This window comes from Chelonus insularis, unplaced genomic scaffold (assembly GCF_013357705.1).
Source record: "Chelonus insularis isolate UGA/USDA-ARS -01 unplaced genomic scaffold, ASM1335770v1 contig_317_pilon, whole genome shotgun sequence".
In the NCBI taxonomy this organism is placed as follows: domain Eukaryota; kingdom Metazoa; phylum Arthropoda; class Insecta; order Hymenoptera; family Braconidae; genus Chelonus; species Chelonus insularis.
This window is the reverse complement of record NW_023276487.1, coordinates 677,395-700,296: the sequence shown is the minus strand read 5'-3', so window position 1 is coordinate 700,296 and position 22,902 is coordinate 677,395. Positions and strand designations below refer to the sequence as shown.

At 27.2% G+C, this 22,902-nt stretch overlaps 4 protein-coding genes across 15 annotated transcripts in view; 3 read left to right on the top strand and 1 right to left on the bottom strand.

Moving 5' to 3' along the window:
- Positions 1-417: 417 nt before the first annotated feature.
- LOC118065549 (gamma-aminobutyric acid receptor alpha-like) lies at positions 418-9,858 on the top strand. Of its 4 annotated transcripts, none has more exons than XM_035080907.1 (9): positions 418-644; positions 4,799-5,013; positions 6,850-6,917; positions 6,974-7,277; positions 7,880-8,079; positions 8,552-8,639; positions 8,732-9,063; positions 9,267-9,418; positions 9,483-9,858. In XM_035080907.1, the coding sequence occupies exons 1-9, from the start codon at positions 631-633 to the stop codon at positions 9,694-9,696; spliced, it is 1,587 nt and encodes a 528-aa protein (XP_034936798.1). In that variant the 5' UTR covers positions 418-630; the 3' UTR covers positions 9,697-9,858. The 4 variants fall into 4 exon arrangements, with proteins under 4 accessions (XP_034936798.1, XP_034936800.1, XP_034936801.1 ...); XM_035080908.1 differs by lacking the exon at positions 418-644 and adding an exon at positions 4,442-4,574; XM_035080909.1 differs by lacking the exon at positions 4,799-5,013 and having other exon boundaries at positions 544-644.
- Positions 9,859-10,268: 410 nt separating this feature from the next.
- LOC118065550 (TBC1 domain family member 13) lies at positions 10,269-13,132 on the top strand. The gene is made up of 10 exons (XM_035080911.1): positions 10,269-10,823; positions 10,908-10,981; positions 11,086-11,211; positions 11,286-11,439; positions 11,521-11,677; positions 11,867-12,065; positions 12,160-12,361; positions 12,422-12,544; positions 12,608-12,665; positions 12,744-13,132. The coding sequence occupies exons 1-10, from the start codon at positions 10,804-10,806 to the stop codon at positions 12,819-12,821; spliced, it is 1,191 nt and encodes a 396-aa protein (XP_034936802.1). The 5' UTR covers positions 10,269-10,803; the 3' UTR covers positions 12,822-13,132.
- Positions 13,133-13,623: 491 nt separating this feature from the next.
- LOC118065605 (protein RCC2 homolog) lies at positions 13,624-15,529 on the top strand. Of its 3 annotated transcripts, none has more exons than XM_035081006.1 (6): positions 13,624-13,925; positions 13,992-14,182; positions 14,268-14,370; positions 14,494-14,620; positions 14,675-14,846; positions 14,937-15,529. In XM_035081006.1, exons 1-6 carry the CDS (start codon positions 13,696-13,698, stop codon positions 15,104-15,106), a joined length of 993 nt encoding a protein of 330 aa, XP_034936897.1. In that variant the 5' UTR covers positions 13,624-13,695; the 3' UTR covers positions 15,107-15,529. The 3 variants fall into 3 exon arrangements, with proteins under 3 accessions (XP_034936897.1, XP_034936896.1, XP_034936895.1); XM_035081005.1 differs by having other exon boundaries at positions 13,625-13,925; positions 14,241-14,370; positions 14,497-14,620; positions 14,937-15,528; XM_035081004.1 differs by having other exon boundaries at positions 13,625-13,925; positions 14,241-14,370; positions 14,937-15,527.
- Positions 15,530-18,074: 2,545 nt separating this feature from the next.
- Positions 18,075-22,902, bottom strand: part of Eip93F (Ecdysone-induced protein 93F) — a 53,902-nt gene continuing 49,074 nt past the window's right edge. For all 7 annotated transcript variants that reach the window (XM_035080986.1, XM_035080987.1, XM_035080990.1 and 4 more), the window contains one exon: positions 18,075-20,186. The gene's annotated coding sequence lies outside the window, so the exon portion shown is untranslated. The remainder of the gene's footprint in view (positions 20,187-22,902) is intronic.

Below are 22,902 nucleotides of genomic sequence, written 5' to 3'. Positions count from 1 at the left end.
TCTCTCAACTAACAATTTTAATTATCGAAAAAATAATTAATGGATCAAATGAATATAATAATAAAGAATGTTTTGGGGAGAATTTTTTTGAAATTATTCCAAGTATTTAATGTTAAGACAAGTGAAATTTGATTGCAAATTCCATTAACGTTTCTCATTTTCTACTTTCAACTTCGCGGCCCTTAATAGAATATTACAAATACTTGACCTAAAGTATTAATTAACTTTTTGAATAATAAATAAGAATTATGAGCGGTTTGAGTTTATCAATTACTCGCTTAGAGCGCGTGTCTGATTAATTCTTGATTCCTTGCAGATCATTCTGCTGAGTATTTCTCTAGCTGATGGTGAATCTTGTGCTGTGATTTTGGAGCTTGCGCGTGGCTTGAAAGCTTACACCGGTTTATGGAGTCGCGCCGGCAGCATCCACAATCATCAGGGCATATCGTTGGGGAGTTGCCATTGTCAACCGTGACCTAAGGTGGGAGAATTACCCACGCGGTTTTCTCAATGTTGTGCCGATGTCAATGATTCGCGTCCCGTCTCACTACCAAAAAGTCATCGTCTATCATTTTTTGTTTCATCTCCTAATCTTTGCTACAAAAATTCAAATCACCGCTACGAGGAAACATGAAGTTTATCATGTGAGTAATTGTTTTAAAAATATGTCTACTTTTATCATTGATTTATTTTATTCATTCTAAAGCGTGTTTAATTTTAATTCATTATTTCATTGTGATATTGTACCGAATTGATTTGTATTATAAATAATAATGCATCATTAAAATTGCATATTGACGTCGTGTTGAAATGATGAATAGCAGTGGTAAAGTTTGACGTAAAAAATATTTATATTAAAATAAAAACTCATTATTCCAAGTAACAATAAATTGTTTTTTTATTTTTTGTTTTTTAATATTAGATTTTTCTATAAGTTAAATTATTATTTATTTCTATTTGACTAACAAAGATTGATAAAAGAAGAAGTAGAAATGCTAAGGGGAAAAATATTATAGAATTAATATTTTAATTGATATTCGTTCCGATATTTATTTATCGTACATTTTTAAAAGAAATATTGAAATAAAATCAATATGATTCATTAATTGTTCTCCTTAATTAAAAAATAAATGACAGTTGTAAAAAAAATATATCTTAAATGTATCTTTTACTCTAAATTACAATAAGTACTTGAAAAGTTTACATTATTTTTCTATGAACAGATGTCACAAGGGTACTAAAATTTTGAATGACAATAGAAAGGCTAAAACAATTATTCGTACTTCCGCTTCATATTCACTTTTGCCTTAACTCGCTTTATCAACTTGTCTCCTGCTGAAATGTTAAAATGACTTTTTTCTTTTCATCATCCTGTTAAATAAAACATTTAAAAAAAAAAGGAAATGAAGACATAATCCATAATCAACTTGATAATAATAATGAACATACAATAAATGGATATGTAGGATTGAGTTTCTATTTTCTGGATGACACGAACGTGATTTCTACTTTATAACTGCAATTAGTAAAGCGTTCCTAGATACGTAGGTGACACAAGTAGAAATTGACATGAAGTGTAGACAAGAGAATAGATCGATTAATATCTCATCAACACTTGATAAACGATTTTATTTAAATTATTTCATTGAATAAATAAATAAACAATAAGTTTAATTTAAAAAAAAATGCATATACACGATGAACTTTATATGGAGATAACTTGTCATTGAAAAATGACTCATTTTAGCAGGATTTAATAATGAAATGTTAATTTATAAGCTTTTGTATTTTAACACGTATTTCAATCAGTTGAGAGGAAGCACATTAAATGTACTCTTAAGTAAACTTTCACTTCAAAAGCATCTATCAAACCACTATAAATTTGTTACGTGTTCTAGTTTGTGTTGGATACAAAGAAGAGGGGAGTTAAGCGTTAGCTTTTATCAAGAGGCTTTCGACAATTTCAATAAAAACTGTTTTTTATCGTGACATTGTCGACAGATAAACTTCCGTTTAGATGACATTAGAACGTGATTAAAACACAAAATTTTTTGTCAATTATTATAGCTTAATAATGGAAAAGTTTTCATTTTCAAACTCTTACATGAAATAAAAATTAATTTTTTTTATCCTCTATTAAAAGTTTTTATTTTTTTTTCTCTCTTTATAAATGAGCTTTTGGTTCTAATCAAATTATCGTCATATTCTTAGTGAAAAAATAGACCAAAGTAATATGGATAAAATTCGTCGAAGTAGAAAATTTATTTATTAAGGATTTCAACTGAAATAATAATGAAAATCGGCACAATTTTCTTGTAACTCATATATGTAGTGTTTACACCAATTTCCCTTCGTTTTTTTATACTATTAAAATTAGTGGTTTCGTCTAGTCTTGTTCATTCGTTTACTATAGAGACGAGATGAACCAAAAAAACGCCAACTTCGAGTTAATGGAATGATGAACGGGAGAGTTGAAGAGAAAAAAAATGTGAAAAGTTAGAGATGTAGGTCGTCCGTGTATATTTCCTCATTCCCCAGGCGCTTTTCGCTTCGATGACTCGTCGTTACGTTCTTTCATGAGAGAAACGATTTCCCATTGCAGTTATTTGTTAAAAAAAAAAAAACACAAATGCAAGTAATCGACATAAAGAGTTGTCGAATTGTTGGTAAAATCAATCTACTTCTAACTTATCTGATAGAGTTCATTCTCAAATAGTAGATGAACTCAAGACGGATCACTGCTCCATTCTGTAAGTGTTACATATGTACTGGACAATATTTTTATCTCCAATTCTTCAGCATTTACTTTTATCATTTACTATTAAGCCAATATGATCAAAAATTTATAGTAGCAAAAATGAATATTTTTTTCCATTTATGTATAAAGTTTTTTAGAATATTAAAAATTTTTATTGACGTTTTTTTCTTGAAGATACATTTCAATTAACATCAGTAAAGCTCTTGAAATATATCTAAAATTAATACATCCAGTTGGATATTTAGATTTTTTAAAGCTTTATTTATGTACAGAAATTTCTCATTAAGATAATTGATTTTTATTCTAACGAATAAATTTTAGTAGAAGAAGAATTGTGGTGTAATGTCTATTGAAATTCACGGCCTCACGTAAAGCCAATACGAACTTTTCAGTCAAGATTGAAAGCAGGAACAAGTGAAAATGACAATGGCATCAGTGGTTGAAATTCTAGGCAAGATCGAATTTATTTGTAGCCTGAGGAATTTTTTATGAAGTTGATTTTTTAAAGCAGCTTAAAATGAACAAAAGTTAATGAAAAAAAATGAACTTACACAATAATCGACAAAATGTGATGTTACCAAGCGTAAAAAAGTTCACTCGAAACAGTGACGTTAAGCATTTCAAGGCGATGCTGTGTCAGCGGACGATACACGAGGGTCCTCTTCTTTTACTCTTAACTCTGTTCCTCTTGGCACAGTTTAACGTACACGAGAAAACGTCTGCTTTGCCTTCTTCAATCTTTTCTTCCAACGTTTCTTCTTTCTATTTTGTCATAGATATCACTGGTACTTTTTAATGCTCCATCGAACATGGAATTTATCTCGTGAAATCGCACTCACGTTTCATTTATTCTCTTTCTATCATACCGTATGCTACCATAAATCTATAACTTACACTCCTTAAAGTCACTCCACCAGTCTTTTTCGTGACATTCATGCTTTTGAGTAAAAAGATCCGACGTTCTGTTTACACTCGACTCGCGTTTTGTCTGCTGATCTACCAGCTTTACTACTTCTCTCATGCGAGGAATTTAATACGGTTATGTTGGCACAAGCTTTCTTCAATTGAATTAACTGTTTTCTCAAAATTATCTCATCATTCATTTCCATATCAAATCAATCAATTATTAGGATTCTCTGAAAATTTATTAAAAAAAATTCTTTTGATAAAATTAATTCATCAAAGTTTAAAGTTGTCGAAAATTATAATAAACACTATTCCACATTTATTAAAAGTAATTCTAAATTAATTTAATCCTTTTTTACAGTAATTTTTACTTCACTTCGGATAATTATCCTTTATTTACTTACAAAATAACTGTAATGCCTCATTAAAAAATTTTTATTAGTACATTGTAGTTTGTAGTAAAATTTACCATTACTCATCCACTTTTTTATTTTTTATATTTATATTATTTTCAACAAAAATAATAACTTGTTTCTCACAACTGTACTATCAAACACCATTACCTTAACTCCTGCATTTATTCCTACCAGCAAAAATTTTATCATGAATGATCACATTTTTTTTCAAACTCTTTTTATTTATTTATAAATAAATTAACTCTCGATAAAATTATTTGAAGAGCCTAAGCTGTATACAGTTGTTTAAGGAATGTGGATTACTTGCTTCAAGCGCAGATAATGCCGCATGCTTCACGTAACTCGTTACAAGCAACCCTTAGATATATACATGCATACAAACTAGCTGTTCGTGTTAAATCCCTAGAGATGGTCCGTTTACGAGCATACCAGTTTCACTACCAACAACTTCAACTTTTGGTCATCATACCTATCTTTATAACTTGGACATTGTGGTAATAGATGAATTGATAATACATTCTGACTGTTGAGATATTGTCATGTCAAATCCCAAACATTAAATATTTATAGAACTTTTGATCCATCTTTGAAAAGTTTTTTTTTCTCTAATAAATTCGAAAATAATATTAGACATTAAACTTGAAAGATTCAAAAAGATTGAGAATCAATGAAACGGATATTTTTCATAAAAGATTAAAGTTTGTAATCAACATTGCAGATTGTTGGTTTTATTTATTCCTTTGGGGATGTGTCAAAGCAGTCGTAACCGCACAATTCACCAATTGACTTCTCCAGCGATCAACTTGTCGCTTCCAAAACGTGATAGAATTATCAGGGGAACAGTTAACGACGTTGTCTTGAAGAACATCACTATGGTTCTAGAGAATCTTCTAATGAACTATGAGAATAGTCAATTACCAACTCATGGAAAAGGTACGCAATAGCATATAACTTTTCAGCAACTTTTTGATTGATTAACCTAATTATATATGTAAATAAAACTTTTATTCACATAATCAATGAAGACATTATCATTACTATATTTTTTGCCATTTTCATATATGTGTATGTGAATATTCTGACAGATATTTCATATTCAGGGGACTTATAATACAGAAAAAGAATATTTTAAATCGTTGTTAAACGTATTGCGGTCTTGAAATTGTGCTTTCAAAGCAACAAGAAAAAAGTTTCGCTTTAAAAATAGGAATAGCATTAAAATGATGAATTTATTGAAGCGTAAGATAAAATCCTGTGTCCAAAATCAGACCATTAGTGTGGATTATTACTCACACCGGAGAAACAATTTACCTCGTCGCTGCAAAATCTCTTTAACGATAAAATTTCAAATCATTCACCGGTCATGTACGATAATGAAGCCTCTTACATTCAATCCGATTTTGCAAAGAAATGCAAGAGCCTATCACTATCCCTAATAGCAATGAAATATGGCTACATATGGACTTGATTACATTTTCCTATAGTGTACTGTAATGCCACTACTCTAAAACTACTCGTTACTAAAATAATTACGAAATGGTCCTGGTCTTATTCTCTCTTTTGAGTCTGAATTTACCCCCTCATAAGTGTCATATCAGGGGAAGTGGCTTAAAAATAAAGTGAACCATGCTTAGGGCTTCATAATAAGACTGGATTTAAATTGCTACCCGAGATAGTGCTGTCCGCATGTCAATTTAATAAAAAATTTAGACTCAACTATAAATATTTCAATATTAAATTTCCCAAGTTTTAACATTTATGAACAGAAACATTCTGTTGCTGTTACAGATTACAATTCAGTATTTGCAAATACTATTGTAGACAAGATAAACTATAAGTCAAACTGTACGAAAGGTAGACTGCATCTAACATACTTTATGTACTATATGACAGATATATCTTTTCATGATTTATCTTTTTGATAGATTATTTTTATCATCACGAAAATCATCTGAATATTTAATCGATAATATTCTTTCTTGTGTTATCCCATTAATGTATTGACGTTCATCTGATATTTGTTTTACCATGTATATTCATGCATGGTCAAAGAATCTCTGAAGAAATTTGTATTTGTACACCAATTCATGTGGTATTGTTGAAGACAACTGGTATTGCATACATGATATTGTTTTTTTCGTCCTGATTTTAATATGATAATTTTTTTTTTTTGTATCTTTCATATACTTGATTTTCCAGATTCGATATCATATGCTGGATCGACTTTTTTGCGAGTATGATTTTTAATACTTGAACGTAAAAATTTTCTGAAGAGTATTGCTATTTAGACTTTAGATGCATTTTACGTTAGATTATAGCCAGGTGTGACAAAATATTGGTCAAATGATTTTTTTTTTTAATATATTCATTCTACATTTAAAAAAATTATAATCATTAAAAAAAATAAAAGATGATAATTCATTTAAACTTTAAAAAATTCGCGTGTCGAAACATAAAAATAAAAATGATTCTGTCCAACAATGAATTTGAAGTTATTGTGAGAAAAATGAGTACTTGTACGATCTTGCAGTGAAATAATCATTGATAATAACTTAAAATTCACTTTTGGATAGAAATACTTTTATTATTATTATTCTCTACTTACACGTTTTAAAATATGGACTGATCATTTTTTTACTTACAAATTATAATAAACTTTCTTCATGTAAAGTTAAAACTCTGTACAATTTGTATAATTCAATTTAAATTATTACTTCACATTGACTATTAACTTTTAATCATCTTCTAATTAATAAATAATTCTTTCAGGAGTTCCTACAGTAGTAAAAACCAATATTCTTATCAGAAGTATGGGCCCTGTTTCTGAGTTAGATATGGTAAGTCATGAGAAAACTTTAAATTTCATACTTTGTTAAGGATTAAAATTTTTCAGGATTATTCAATGGACTGTTACTTCCGTCAATACTGGCGTGACTCGCGTTTGAGCTTCCTTGGACCCATTAAGTCATTGAGTTTAAGTATTAAAATGCTTGAAAGGATTTGGAGACCTGATACATATTTTTATAACGGAAAACAAAGTTACGTACACACTATCACTGTACCAAATAAATTGTTGAGAATTTCTCAACATGGTGACATTTTGTATTCAATGCGATTAACTATTAAAGCAAAATGTCCAATGGAGTTAAAGAATTTTCCAATGGATCGACAGTCTTGTCCACTTATCCTCGGAAGTTGTGAGTATCATGAATAAATTGGATTTTACTCAACAGAATTATTGCAGAAGTTATTAAAATAATTAATATTAGCATAATAATACTGATAAATAAATTTATATGTTATTATATATATGGTCGAATTAATAGAAAAAAATGTTCTATTCTACATTTCTTTTTATTTATTCGAGTAGAAAATTTGCAGACAATACAAAATCGTTGGAACGCAGCATCTCAATTTTCCCAACAGGTTCAATAGTATTTGCACTAACTTTCCTATTTATTTGATGTGATTCCTGATATTATATTGAATTAAATTTATATTCTATTGATAGCTTACTTATGATGTAGCAGTAAAAATAAAATTTAAGTACCCAGGTTTTTATCATATAAAACGAAATAAAGTTATAGTGATATGAGAAAATATCAGACACCTGGCAATACGATAAATTTTTATTTTTTCTTTCAGTTTCTTTTATATTTTTGATCTCTCCGTCAGATGTACAAAAGTACATGAACCAACGTAAAATTTGTATCAGGATATCTCATCGATAAGATAAGCAAGGATTGTGACATTACTTCTGCACACATATACTTACAGGAGATATTTTTATACTTTTCAGATGCTTATACAACAAGACAGTTGGTGTATGAATGGCAGGGAGGATCTTCAGTCAATTTTGTTCCAGGCATGGCACTATCTCAGTTTGATTTAATGGGTTCACCCTACCGAAATCTTACATTTGTACGACGAGAAGGTGAATTTTCTGTACTTCAAGTATCTTTCAATCTTCAACGAAATACTGGATATTTCCTCATTCAGGTAATTCTTATAAAAAATCATTAAAGCTATTATTGATTATAAAAAATTAATAAACTCTAGCATAGGTCTGACTCTAAGGTTTGCGTGATTGATATCTCGATAAAAATAGATCTTTATAAATAATATTAAAACATGAAGATAATAATATGTAAGATAATCATGTTTTTTTTATTTTTATCATATTAACTATCAACAACTTTGACCATTAATTTTATAGAAAAACCATATGCATTGTAAATTATTATCTAAAAACATGCGTCGACACTCACAAATACTCTATAAAGTATTTTTACTACAATCAAAATTTAATCAGGAAAATTTATCAATCAAATTCTCTTTAAAAGCACTTTAGAAGCAAAATTGAAAGCATAGCTGGAATCTTTAAAATTTCATTTTTTCTTAAATGTCTGGTTTTATCACAACTTCCCTATTCTTAGAAATGATTTTATTTAAACATCCATTTTTTATCTAGGTTTATGTGCCATGTGTTCTAATTGTCGTTTTGAGCTGGGTATCTTTTTGGATCCATCGAGAAGCTACAAGTGATCGTGTTGGATTGGGTAATTAATACTTCTTTTTTTATTTGATATTTAAAGTTTTCAAAGATTTTGTATCAGTGTAGATTAATTGAATATAAAAAAATCTATTGTAGGTATTACAACTGTACTGACGTTATCAACTATAAGTTTAGATTCAAGAACCGACCTTCCCAAAGTACGTTATGCCACAGCTTTAGATTGGTTTCTACTAATGAGCTTTTTTTATTGCATCGCAACGCTTTTGGAATTTGCTGGAGTCCATTACTTTACAAAAGTCGGAAGTGGGGAAATACCTATCGATGAAACGGAGTGGGAAGATTGGGAACAAGATCCTGATAAGGAGTATAATGATACACTGAGTCCTATAGCATCTTACAGTTCCCAAGCTGTACATCCTGAAGTTTCTACAAGAAGACGTAGCTCTATGTTGTGCTCTATTTATAATGTGAGTATGAAGAATTACTAGTGGTAAGCAAAAAAAATATCCTTAACTTACAGTAGATTTACTCGTGAAAAATAGGCATTCTCATCTCTCTTTGCTGTTATCAAATTACATTTTTCATTTGTGTTGCAACAAAAAATTGCAATTGACCATTAACTCCAAGTTATCATTTTTTTACGCTGAATATTTGGTATTTTTAAAAACAGGAAAACTCAGCATTTGGATTGGACTCTGGATACTCTATATCTGCAGCAGTCACGTGTAAACCATCCACAATGGAGAGACACACTCAAACTGAACTTTATACTCCAAAATGGAGACAATTTTTATATTGTTTAGCAGGCGATGATGCTTTTAGGCAAGTCATTTAAAAAATTATTAGTTGTAATTATAATAATGTATGAAATGATTTTTTTAAATAGAAGACAACGTCAACGTGAAGCAGCCAGTGGTTGTCGTCGACATGGGGAACGAGTTGAAAGACACATTAATAGTGTTTCCTACATCGATAGAGTGGCTCGAGTAGTTTTTCCTGCATCATTTACTCTTCTTAATGTTTTTTATTGGCTCGTTTATGTCACATATCAAGAAGAATTTAAATGGCAAGATCCACCCATTGGTTCTAGTTCACAATAAATATATACATGTATAAATAATTATTGGTTATATTTTTTTGTTTTTAATCTTATATCAAACATGACATTATCATGTATATCATTGATAAAAAGTAATTACGCATAATTATGTGCTGGTTCCAACTTAAAAAAATTATAACTTACCTTTATTCTGATTTTACAATATCTACCATCTTTTAAAATATATAAACTCTTGATACTTTGTTTATGGTTCTTTTACAATTATTAAGACTGGGCTCAAGTCAGAGAGGAGTCTGATATGATCCGAGTATAATTAATGCTGAAATTACAGCAATTTCCGGTTTTATCTTATTTGAAGTGTCGAGAAATTCATTTTCGGTTTTTTTCACATTCCTAGACGGAAAACTTTTTGACTTGAGCCTTCTTTTAATGAATCTTTCAAAATTATTGCCATTTTTTATACAAAACCTTCGAAAAATAGCAATCATGCCAATTGTTATTTGACTTTAGAAATAATCTTTAGCGCCCTCTAGCGTTAAGAACTAATATCAAAAAGTCTAATGGAGCATCAGAAGCGTACTGAATTACCGATCTATGTAGCTCCAAAAAAGAGCTAGGTTGGAGTTGACAAAAATGGTTTTATTTTTATTTTTCATGTTACAATAGGATAAAGTTTTTTTGCATGTATTAAAGTTTATTATGCATAGAATTGAAAAAAGTTTAATAATTATTATCTAAATGTGTTTCATTGTTAGATTATACTATTCATTGGATTAAATATATAAGTATATGAAAAGTGATAATAGTACTTTAGGTTACGTGAACCGTCTGTCAGAAATGAAACATTGTAATTGTAATTATTATAAACTCTATTCATTCTGCCATATGGAGATGATAAGACTATAAAGTATCTGAATCACTGAGATAAATGCCTCACAAGTCATATATTAACCGAGATCATATAACGTTTAATCATAACAGTATTGATACTATTGAATATGGAGTTAACAAAATACATAAAATTATATGTTTTATTATAAAATATTGAATTTTTGAGTTCAAATTTATTCATGTTTATGTGTTATGAGTTTAGGAAATATATTATTATAATCTTATTAAGATTCTCGGTCAAATATATACTTTGAGAATGAGTATCTTAAAGAAAAGGTATGAGGTTTGATAAATATTTCTTTATATTCTTCTACACCATTATCACTTATTGGATGTCAAATAATAAGTTTACTTTTTTAGATTAACTGATTTCGAAGAAGTTTTGAATGAGGAAGAAATTGACTTAATTAGTTTAAGGAAATTATGTTTTCATGGTAAAAATAAATTATAAAATTATAATATTCTATTGAAGACTATAACTTATAAAGTATAAATTTTATTAAGTAAAAGTTGTCTTAAGATTATAATTTAATTTTAGGTATTCCTGATGAAGGTGGTTTACGATCATTGTGTTGGAAACTATTGTTGAATTATTTACCTTTAACTAGAGATGATTGGCCTGATGTACTCAAACGAAAACGAGATTTATACAATACTTTTATCGGTAGAAACAATTACATTACTCAAAGTCACTTTTATTTATTTAATAATCTAATGTTGCTTCTTTATTTATTGCAGATGATTTAATAGTGATGCCAGGTGAAACTGCTGTTGATGGAGAGAGAGTTGATGTTACTTTTCATGATCATCCTTTAAACTCCAATCCCGGTAGTAAATGGCAAACTTTTTTTAAGGATAATGAAGTTTTATTACAAATCGATAAAGACGTTAGGTACATCAGCTTGAAAAGCCATTTCTCGTAAAATTGAATAATTTTCGATTGTTTTAATAATTTTGATTGACTTATTTATAGACGATTGTGCCCAGATATATCATTTTTTCAACAAGGTACTGATTATCCATGTCAAGCTATAGTAAACCCTAATGGCCCCAAACGCTTACATTCGCGTGTGCAACACACAGTACTCAGAAGTGCTAATGTTGAACGAAAAGGTTTAGGAATAACAAAGGTATTTTGATTAATTTAATTATAATTAGACAAAATTAAAATACATTTCATCTGTTGAATTATTATTTTAACAAATATTTGTTTTTTACTGCATTCAATAATGCAAAGTAGCAGGTACAGTTCTGTAATTTTAGTTGAGAATCATTTAAAATAACTAGTGTTTTTTAAAAATTTATTTTACTATTTGTAGATAGCTGTTTCGGTGAGAAAAGCACCAGAAGATTATGCTCCTCTAACTGAAGGTGGTGAAGCACATTGGGAAGTATTAGAAAGAATTTTATTTCTTTATGCCAAATTAAACCCTGGCCAAGGGTATGTTCAAGGTATGAATGAAATTGTTGGGCCAATTTACCATGCATTTGCTTGTGATCCGGATCCTAAATGGAGAGGTTAGTAAAAAAATATATAAATTTTGTTACATTGCATATTTTATTATTTTTAATACAATTTATGAGTGTCATTAGCTATTTGAATAATTTTTAGAATATGCAGAAGCAGATACTTTCTTTTGTTTTACCAATCTTATGAGTGAAATAAGAGATTTTTTTATCAAATCCTTGGATGAAGCTGAATTTGGTATAAATGCTATGATGATAAAATTAAGCCAACAAGTTAAAACAAATGATCATGAAGTATGGTTACGTCTACAGCAACAAGACTTATGTCCACAATATTATAGTTTTAGGTAAAATATTTATATATTTGTAAGAACAAAGTATTCAGTTGTATATGAAAATGATTTTAGATGGTTGACATTACTTCTTTCACAAGAATTTCCACTGCCTGATGTCATGAGAATCTGGGACTCACTTTTCGCAGATGAAAAGCGGTTCAGCTTCTTGATTCATATTTGCTGTGCTATGATTTTGTAAGTGATAAAAAAAAAATATTGAAGAAAATGTTTATTAAATTAGCTATTTATTTATTTCAGACTATTAAGAGATCAATTATTAGATAACGATTTTGCTACAAATGTGAAATTACTTCAGGTAAGATTTTATTTAATGACAATAATGTTATGATTATTACAAATATTTTAGATTTTTTTTATATTACATATCATTCAGAATTTTCCTTCAATGGATATCCAAATCGTGCTCTCCAAAGCGGCACTGTTAGCAGGGAAGACATTGAATACTCCATAAAAATACTCCTGATTAATTTCAATTCTCATTTCATTCATAAAATGAATTTATGTAAATAACGTTGACTCATCAATATCTTCCTTTAGAAGTAAAACAATATTTGTGAACACACATACAAGTCTAAATTTTAAAAAGTGAAATAAGTACAGTAATATTTCTTACTACTTAAACATTCTTTTTGTTAGTAAGCATAAATTTATGATTTTACAACATAACTATCATAGATAAAATTTATGAATTAGATATAACGTTTATATTTATTTAGTTATAAATCAAAAATTTAATTGTTTTATATATATATATTCATAGTACAGCAGTTGTTTCTTAATGAAATATCTTATGTTTATTGTAAAAATATACTCTTCTTTTATAAATGAAAATGAATTTATTTAGACAATAATTTAGGTGAAAAATCAATTTTATAAAATAATTCGATATTTCGATACGTCCAAATGATTATTATAGAAATTATTTACATAATTATGAAAATGTGAATTTTCAAAAATTATATTATATAGTTTTATTTTTATAATTATTCACTATATCTCTTTTTTACTTTTCAATAAACAATGCTATAAATAAATATATTTCATATTTTCAATGATATTGTGAATTTATTCATTTATTATCTATTTAATAAGTAAAATAAACCATCTGAGATGATCTGTACTGGCATATTAGTTTTTAAAAAAAGCTTATTTTAAAAAGAATACGATGGAGCTTTTAATCTTAATCTTTACTAACTTCAGGTACTTACTTTCGATGTATCGAATAAAAAAACTGCACTCGATTTCGAGATGTTATTAGAGACAAGTTCATTGTTGACATTGTATGTGAATTTATTGAAACAGCAGACTATTAACAATGTCCAAAAATGTTTTACTACTCCGGACTAAATGTCAGTCCATCCATCATTTCAACTGCATCATTAGAATATCCTGTGATTGATAAATATTCTCAAATAGAATTTGATGATATTATTGATTTAACAATTAGTTGGAATTATTTTTTAGTATGGCAAAAGAATGCTGTATTTATATCAGGAAATATTAATGGAAATTACAAAACTGAATTATTAACTATTCCCGGATTTCCTTCGAAAAAGTAAGTTCAGTTTAAATGCATTATAATTTATAGAGCAAATTATGTGAATTAAATTTTATGATTTAGGCTTTGCTCTGCTATTGCTGGGAAAACAATGATAACATTTATAACTAATGAAAGAGAAATTTGGCAGTATAATGTTTATGAGAACATTTGGAAGAAAATAAAAGATTTTATGGTACAAAACGTTAACAATGAATTAGAGTATGTAATGAAAATAGAAGGATATCACAGTGTAATAGCTTTAACTAATTTAGGTGAGTTTGAGAATCTTATAATATAAAATAAATAAATTTAAAAATAATAATTCTGTAGGAAGAGTTTTCAATATTCCCAATTTAGTTGAAATGCCCAAAAGAGTTAAGTTTATCGATATTGCTTGTGGATTTGAGCATACTATATTGTTAGCTGATAATGGAACTCTTTATTCAATGGGATCAGGCAGGTTTGATTTAACTGAACATTTTACTTAATTAAGTATTGATACATTAGTAGTTGTGAACAATACATTAAAGTATGTAACAATGATATTTGTAATTATGAGTGAAGTTGAGTTTAATTTTTACAGTAGAGGTCAATTAGGACATGGTGATTTAGAAGACTGTGATGAACCAAGATTGATTGAGGCATTAGCTGGTCTTAATATTATGAAAGTATCTGCAGGTGGTTGGCATAGTGGAGTAATTACATCAGAAGTAAGTTAATGTAATTTATTAAATTTTTTTTATGCAAAGCTTAATCTTTTAAAGGGAGATGTATATACCTGGGGATGGAATACTAATGGAGAACTTGGAATAATTAGTGAAGGGAAGATTATTGCCATTCCAACAGTCGTAGATTTTACAGATAAAAAAGGAAAACCATTAGATATAAAAATGGAAAGTATTCAGTGTGGCAATGCTTTTACCATGTGTCTGTCAGGTATTATATTATTGAACTTGAAAAGTTATATATGAAAACAAATACTTTTTTATTTTGATGAATAATGCATTATTCTGTATTTCTTAATAGAAAATGGAATACTATTTGGGTGTGGATCAAATAAATATGGACAATTAGGAAGATCATCTCAACAGTTTTCTCATTTAGAAAAATTTATAGAATTAAATGAAAATTTCAAAGGAAAAAAAATTCAGTTAATCAAATGCCAAGAGTGGGGTTCATTAATTAAAGTGGAATAACTATTTAAGTACACAATAAGTAAATTGCTTGAATATTTTTATAGATCTTTTTTGCGTTTTTAAATTTAATGATGTTAAAAAAAAAAACATGAATTCAAGGAAAAAATTATACCATAAATTTCAACCTGAAAAAAACTATTTAAATCACAAATAAAAATGTAAATATTGAATAAATTTACCTTGAATTGAATTAATTTTTCTGCCAGCCAATTAGTGGCAATACCTTGAGTATAGCTATTATTTATTTTTTTTTAAAAAAACATTGATAAATATCCAGTGCAAATTAACTAAAAAAATCTAAAAATATACACTGAATTAGAGTAGGTTCTCAGAAAACAATCAAACCACTTTAAGATTGTAATATCTTGCAAGATGTTGAGTAATACTTTAGATGAATATTAAAATGATTTGATAGATGTAATAAATAATGATTAAATAAGAAAATAGAGAGATAAATTTTTTTTTCAAATCGATTTTATTAATTTTTTTCCATATTTTGTTTAATATTTTCAGAAAATAACACTCCAAAGCGAAAAAACCGTATATTCTCACCAATCCCAATGTGTGTATAATATATATATTATACTTTTTTTGTATATATATAATGTATACTTTTACTTTATATATAATAATGTTACGTGGAGTAGCGCACACTTTAGACTGTTATGTATTGATACCTTTATAATTTTATCGATAAATTACAAATATTGAAAAACATGAAACAGATACAAGCTGGTCGGTGCACGACAACGAATTTTTACTAACGAGACTTTTATTGTAAAATTATCTTCTATTCATAGTAATTACATTTTTTTATTCAACTATTAAATTGATTCAAGTGTATGAGTTTCTTTGATATTCGCGTGGATCTTAGACTCGATGTTTACAATATCGATTATAAGTTAATGTAACGAAAGCATACAGATACGAATCACAGATTGACAACAAGGAGTTCCAAGATCGAGATCAATATCGAGAATAAATATCACGAATTGGCTTCATCTATTACAATTATACATATAGAATTGGAAAGCACATAATTGAATCAATTTCACCAGTTGAATAATTTTATAATACATTAATAATAGTAATTATTATTCTCATTAGTTAGTAAATTCATCAATTATAGTCACGAGTAGTAAAATTCGTAATCGCTCGAGCCTGCTTGATTTACTTATTATATTTTCACACCGAAGTCAAAAAGGCAATACGCAGTATGAACTTACCTAGTACATGTGTGTATCATGAGTGTACGCGCGTGTATTATTATTTTACAACTAATTTTCATTTTTTTTTTTTTAATTCTCATCTTTTAAAAATGCTTAAGTGACTCTCAGTTCTCTGTCATATTCATTTATTATGCACTCGAACACTTATCGAGTTTACAAAACTCGTAAAGTGAGTAATTATAATTTTTTTATATTTTTATTTTCATCAAAAAATTTTCAAGAGGATTTCGAGGATCATCGAGTTCTTCAGGGCGGGTAGGGTGAGGATTTCCGTAGAGAGCAATCGTATACGCGCTACAAATTATAAAAAAATATCTTCAACTAAAATTAGTTGGGAATTATTAACATAATTTATAAATATAAACTTTTTTATGATGAACAAAAAGGCTTCGTTATTTGGATTCATCTACATCATAAGCAACAGTCTTACATAATTAAAAATTTAATTTCCTATTTGATTAAGTTCGATTGAAATCCAATTTCGGAAGCCCTTATTTTAATAAACTCAAAACTTATTTTATAAAAATACATTACAACATAAAAAACTTGAACTAAAAAAAAAATTAATATTTTCCAGAGATTTTTATTGAAAATAATACAACAAAATGTTTCATAATGATAATAATAATTAAAAATAATTAATATTTATAGATACGTACTGTCTTACTTGATATCTATAGATAATCATCGTGTCTTAAAACGGCATTTAAATAATAATAATAATATGATTATCATTAATAATTAATAAATTTATAATAAAACAATGATAATAATAATGATAAAAATTAATAATAATAATATAAAGATAGTAAAGTTAATAATTGTTATATCATAAAATTATGTATTAATAGACAAACCTAATAGCCTAATTATTCGTGAACCATTCATCATCGTCTTTAACCGCTAGCTATGGATTCTTTTGCTTAGCAATGTTTAATGGGATAATTAATTAATTAAATTACACGTTGCTTGGATATGCACATACAGATATAAAGTCATTTTTGGTCCCACCTAACTGCAAACATTATATTCATACATTTTTCTGTTTCAAATGGTTTGTACGTGTATTAAATCGTGTGTACGTGTCAGGGAAAACTATTGTTACTTATTGTAAAATCGTGCCGTCAAGTTTTTTTTATCCATTTTTTTATACAATGCGTATACACGTCGTAGTATGGTTCGCATACATTAAGTATTATAGCATAAAAGTATATCAGAAAATTTATTCTTCACATTATACTCGCGAGTCGCTGAAATTCTCTACGTTCCTCCATTTAGCTTACTTTCAATCTTAGACTTTTTTTTATGTTTTCTTTTAGTTTTATTACATCTTGTCATATCCTGATAATTTATTTACCCACATGTTTTATTTAATCGCCATATTATGAATTTTGTTTCTTATTTTCATTCTCAAATATTCCATCTTATTAATTATTTTTCGACAACTGGCATTTTTTTATTACCAATTATTATTTGATTCTACTTAATTAAATTAATATAGTCTCACTATCTTTATGTATTGGAGATAAATATTTGTTGTAATTAAAATATTCTAATACATAATTATTTTGATCGATAAATAAATTGTTATGGTGTTGATAGGTATTACCGTAACATTCGTTTATCTCCAATAATTCAATAATTAACAGCCAATTGAGAAAATTTCGTTTTAGCGCCACTTGGTAAACCATGGGCACAAATTTAATCTAATTAAGGCGTTACAAATTTTCACTTTATAATTTTTTTTTTTCATGAATACTGGTATATCAGTCTCATTTACATTAGTCCCACGATTCATAAAGATCGAGATCAACATTGTTCTCATTTGTAAAATGAGAGGAAAGTCGTGCTTAGCACATGGAATTAAATTCTATATATTTCAATGCCAGTTGTATATTTTTTTAGGAAATGCGAGGATTATTTTTAACGTTTTTCTTTCCTTATTATTTAATTCAATATTCTTTTTTTTTCAATTCAACTAATCAGATAAATGATTTTTAATTTTACATATGAATAAAAAATTATTTATTTTTCCTCGCAAAATCCTATTTATTGAACACAATTCATGCGGATCTCTCTTATTCACAGAAGTACGAAGAGAAATTCGCCAAAATCGCGTGTTTATCTTTATTATCAACATATTTCAATAGTAATAACCTCACAACCATTTTGACAACAATCAATCATTAACAAAAAGAGCATCTTACGTTCAAAAAATGTTTAAAAATGCGCCGCCGTATTAAAGGGGTTTTAACCCTTAAAGGTCGGCGTATCACATGTTTAAATTGTGAACCACATTTTACTACGGCGTCGGTATAATATGCGATTAGAAATTATTCAATTATTTACTAATTCTTTATCTAGTTATTAAAAATTTTTTTTTTTGTTAATAATATTAATGATAATTTTAAAAATAATTATCAAATGAATAATAAAATAAGAATAATTATCCAATCGCATATCTTCCATAACAATTGCATATCTTAGTTTTCGCAGTGACTTTGTGAAAGTGCATATCACGAAATAATTTGGAAAATTCACTTACACATTCGTCGACGCATTTCTGTAACTTTTATAATAAATTTAACTCTAATTAATGTCTTATGACAATCGTATACAGTCGTGTATAAATTCACGATATTATACTCATAAAAAAAAAACATTTCAACGAAAGTATAACAATACTCAAAAATTAAAAGATAACTTTACAATCTATTTTTTTCCATTATCCTAAAGGTGTTTCACTTGGTCTGTACAATTTACATTTATTATTTATTATCCCTTAGAAAATATAAAATAATTAAAAATATGTTGTATTTGTTATACAAAGAAAAATTCGTATCATCAATAAAACCTCTTCTTACAATTCATTTCTGCAAAATGTATCAATATATTAATTTGCAATTACTTCGGTTTAGTTTTCATGTATTATTGTGTATGTGAATGAGTTTTTATGTAGAAATAGTTATGTATTGTTCATCAGTTATTTATTTTATTCTTTTTTGATATTGTAATCTGAAGATATCTGTCATCAGACTGTAACGTTCTTGTAAAAGTCCGTCCGCATGTTTTTTTTTTTCACTCAATTAATTGTTTGAAATACATATATATATATATATATATATGTATATACGTACACAGTTGGATATCGGTTTCTGTCTTACTTGAACTTGGGGCACCAAAATAGAATAAAAATTCTACAAATGTATATTAGAGGCGCAATAGTTTTGTATATTATTTTATTTGTCAATTGTTAATATTATGTAAAAAGTATTACGTTTAAAAAATAATAAGTGTCAGTAAATATAATGATCAATGATCGGTGGCATAAATCATTTACTAAAAAATACAAATAATAATAATAATAATATGTTACTAATAAAAATAATAATCATATAATTAATCATGACATGAGTGATTATTACCTCTAAATAACTGAATATTTCTTTTTATTTATTAAGATTTATTTTATTAAATAATAATTGCAATTTTATATAGAATATAAAAAATATTTTTTGACGTTTTCTAACTACTTAGATGTACATGTATAAAACACTATATTCGAATGTAAATTTGTTTCTCTAATGCATAATTATTTGCATAAGTATAATTTACAAATGAAACAATAAACTTACATACAATATCCTCCACGTGAGGAAGAAGTATGGACAAATAATAACATCTACGGTGAGCGGTGGGTGGGTGGGTTGAAAGGGACAAAGATGATCAGATACTCCGAGAACAGCTTGAAGATTGCAAGTGCCATTCATGATATTGAGATTATTATCAATTACACTTGAGGCCTTGCGCAAGTCCTGGAGAGCCATTTGTCGAGACCAATAAAATGACGTCTAAGAGTTATTAACGAAAAAAAAAAATAATAATAATAAAAATAATAAAATAAAATTATAATGTTAATAATTATAAAAATTATAATAATTATAATATTACTAATTAATGGAATAAAAATGAAACTCGTATTAAAATTAAAAAAATGAACTTGATAAAAAATATAAAAATTATTTCGATTTAAAAAACGACTAATAATTTATTAACAGAGGTAAAGTTATGCCTTATTTATATTGTACTTGAAAAAAAAGCTTTACAACAGATTAGAAGATTATAATAAGACGAAAAAAAAATCAAATCTACAAGTCGTTTAGTTGATCATTTTTTTTTTCTTTATACCGATGTATATGTGTGGTGACTGGCTTATAAAAAAATCTTCCTTTTACATATTGATATTAACGACAAGATTAAAAAGATTGAGGTTTTATAATTATGACAAGAAATAAGATAAATCAGTGCACACTAGATCGAGTTACGTCTGTTGTGTGATTATGAATAAATATGGATACACATGGGTCCTTAGTAACAAATAATGAGGTTTGTTTATAATTATAAATAAAAACACCTCTTTTAAGGATATGTGATGATATTAATTGTCGATTGCACCCTATCGGCCCTTATTTCAAATTTTGCAAGAAAAAAAAAATATATCTATAAGTTACCATGAATATTTGGTTAATTACGTGCAAAATTTAGACCGTAATTTGTAAATAAATCGTTAAAAACTTCTTTATTTGTTTAATTTACTGAAAGAGTTTTTGTTTTATTTTTGGAATGAATTATTTCGTATTATTTATGTTTTCATCTCGTTTATATTAATTGCATGAACACATTCAACTTTTGATTGGATTTTATATAAAATTTATTATGTCGATTTATATAGAAATTATCAAATAAAAAATTGTACGTAAAAAAATTATTTTCTTTTTTATTTAAACCTGATGAAAAGATTAAGCGTCTTTTAGTTTTATGAGCGAGTATAAGTACATCATAAGAATTAATGCAAGTATAAATAAATGGAAATTTGTTACAAGAAATTATTAAATACATTTAAAACAAATGAACATCGGTATATCAATATATAATTATTAATTGGCATAATTGATAATTGTTAAATCTACCATAAAATAAATTGCACAATCGCACTTTGTTTTTCAGGAAAAAATTAATTTAATTTCAATCTTTTATGGAAAAATTATTGAAAAAAATTTATTTGAATGAAGAATAAAAAAATAAAATAATATTAAAAAAAAAAATGATAAAATGAAAACAATTATTTTAATAATCATATCCGCGGACAGACGTTTTTGTTTCTTTTTTAAATATTGTTTAACAGTCTATATAAGTATATGAGTGCACGTTTTTTTCTTTTTTTACGTTCACGTATACGTATACAGTAAATAGTCCGTCTTTCGTTAGGGTTTTTTTTTTTGAATCATGTCTTGTTATGTAAATGTGTTAAATATAAATGCTGTTTACACATATATATTACACAATAGAACACCATCTCAAGTAATCATTCCCTATTTTTGTCATTCTCATTCACATATACATATTATTTATACATTATATATATATTTATATATATTTATGTATACATATTATTAAATATATATACATATTATTTGTTCTTTTCAGTTGGATATCGCTTAATGTACACGTTTATGCTTGTATACATAAAATTTTAGTAAAATTTTTTTCGTAAACGAATGTCTAATCTGTATACTAAATTTTCGATTGAACTTTTTTTTGAAGATTTGTAGAATATTTTGGCTCATTGTGAAACCACCATTTAATTCTACAGTATACTCGTATTTATTTTGCACATTCGCGCACATATATTCGTTACAACAATAATTAGTCACTCGTGCCACTTCTGTAATTAATCAATGATGATCGAAGTAGTAATTATACGCAATAATGAATCAGTATCATTAGTGAATGTATCCTTATATCTATTATACTTAATTTTACGATAATAATTATTAAAACCATAGATATAATAATTAGCAAACTATAATGATTGTTTTAAATGATGATGATTTTGAGAACTGTTTATCAGTGTATGCGGATTTGTTTTTTTTAAATATTTGCCTGTATGTTTTGTTTTTGTTAACTATTATTAATGAATTATAGACAGTTTGTATATGAGATATTGTGGCGGAAAGAATCGGGTAATAGGATATAGGTATTCGACGTAAGAACTCTACTATTGGTCTTTATATTCTATTAGTCGCGTTGCACCTCGCGTGTACACTGTAAATTCCATTTTATAATTCAATCTTTAATGCATAATTAACTGTTAACTTTCGAACTGTGAATTGGTAATGCCCTCACTTGTTATTCTATTTTTCCTACGGATTCATTGTCTACATCGGTTTCGCTAATAAGTAGAAATAAAACATTCTACAAATGATAAAAAAAAGTAAATAAAACACTTGTATATTTATTTTATAATGAACAAAGATAATTAACAATTGTGATCGTCGCTCCTCTCACATCGCTTAATGCTGAATATTAATTAGTCTATTGGAATTTCTTTTCTTTTTTTTTTCATCTATAATAATAATGGTAATAATAATCATAATCATAATAATAGTAATAATAATAATGATAATCTTAGTATATGAAAATGTAATATTTTCGCTTTGAAAGTGTCCAAAATGTTTGGTCTGCAGTATTAGAGTGTAAGTTTTATAAGAAGGAATGTATTTGAAG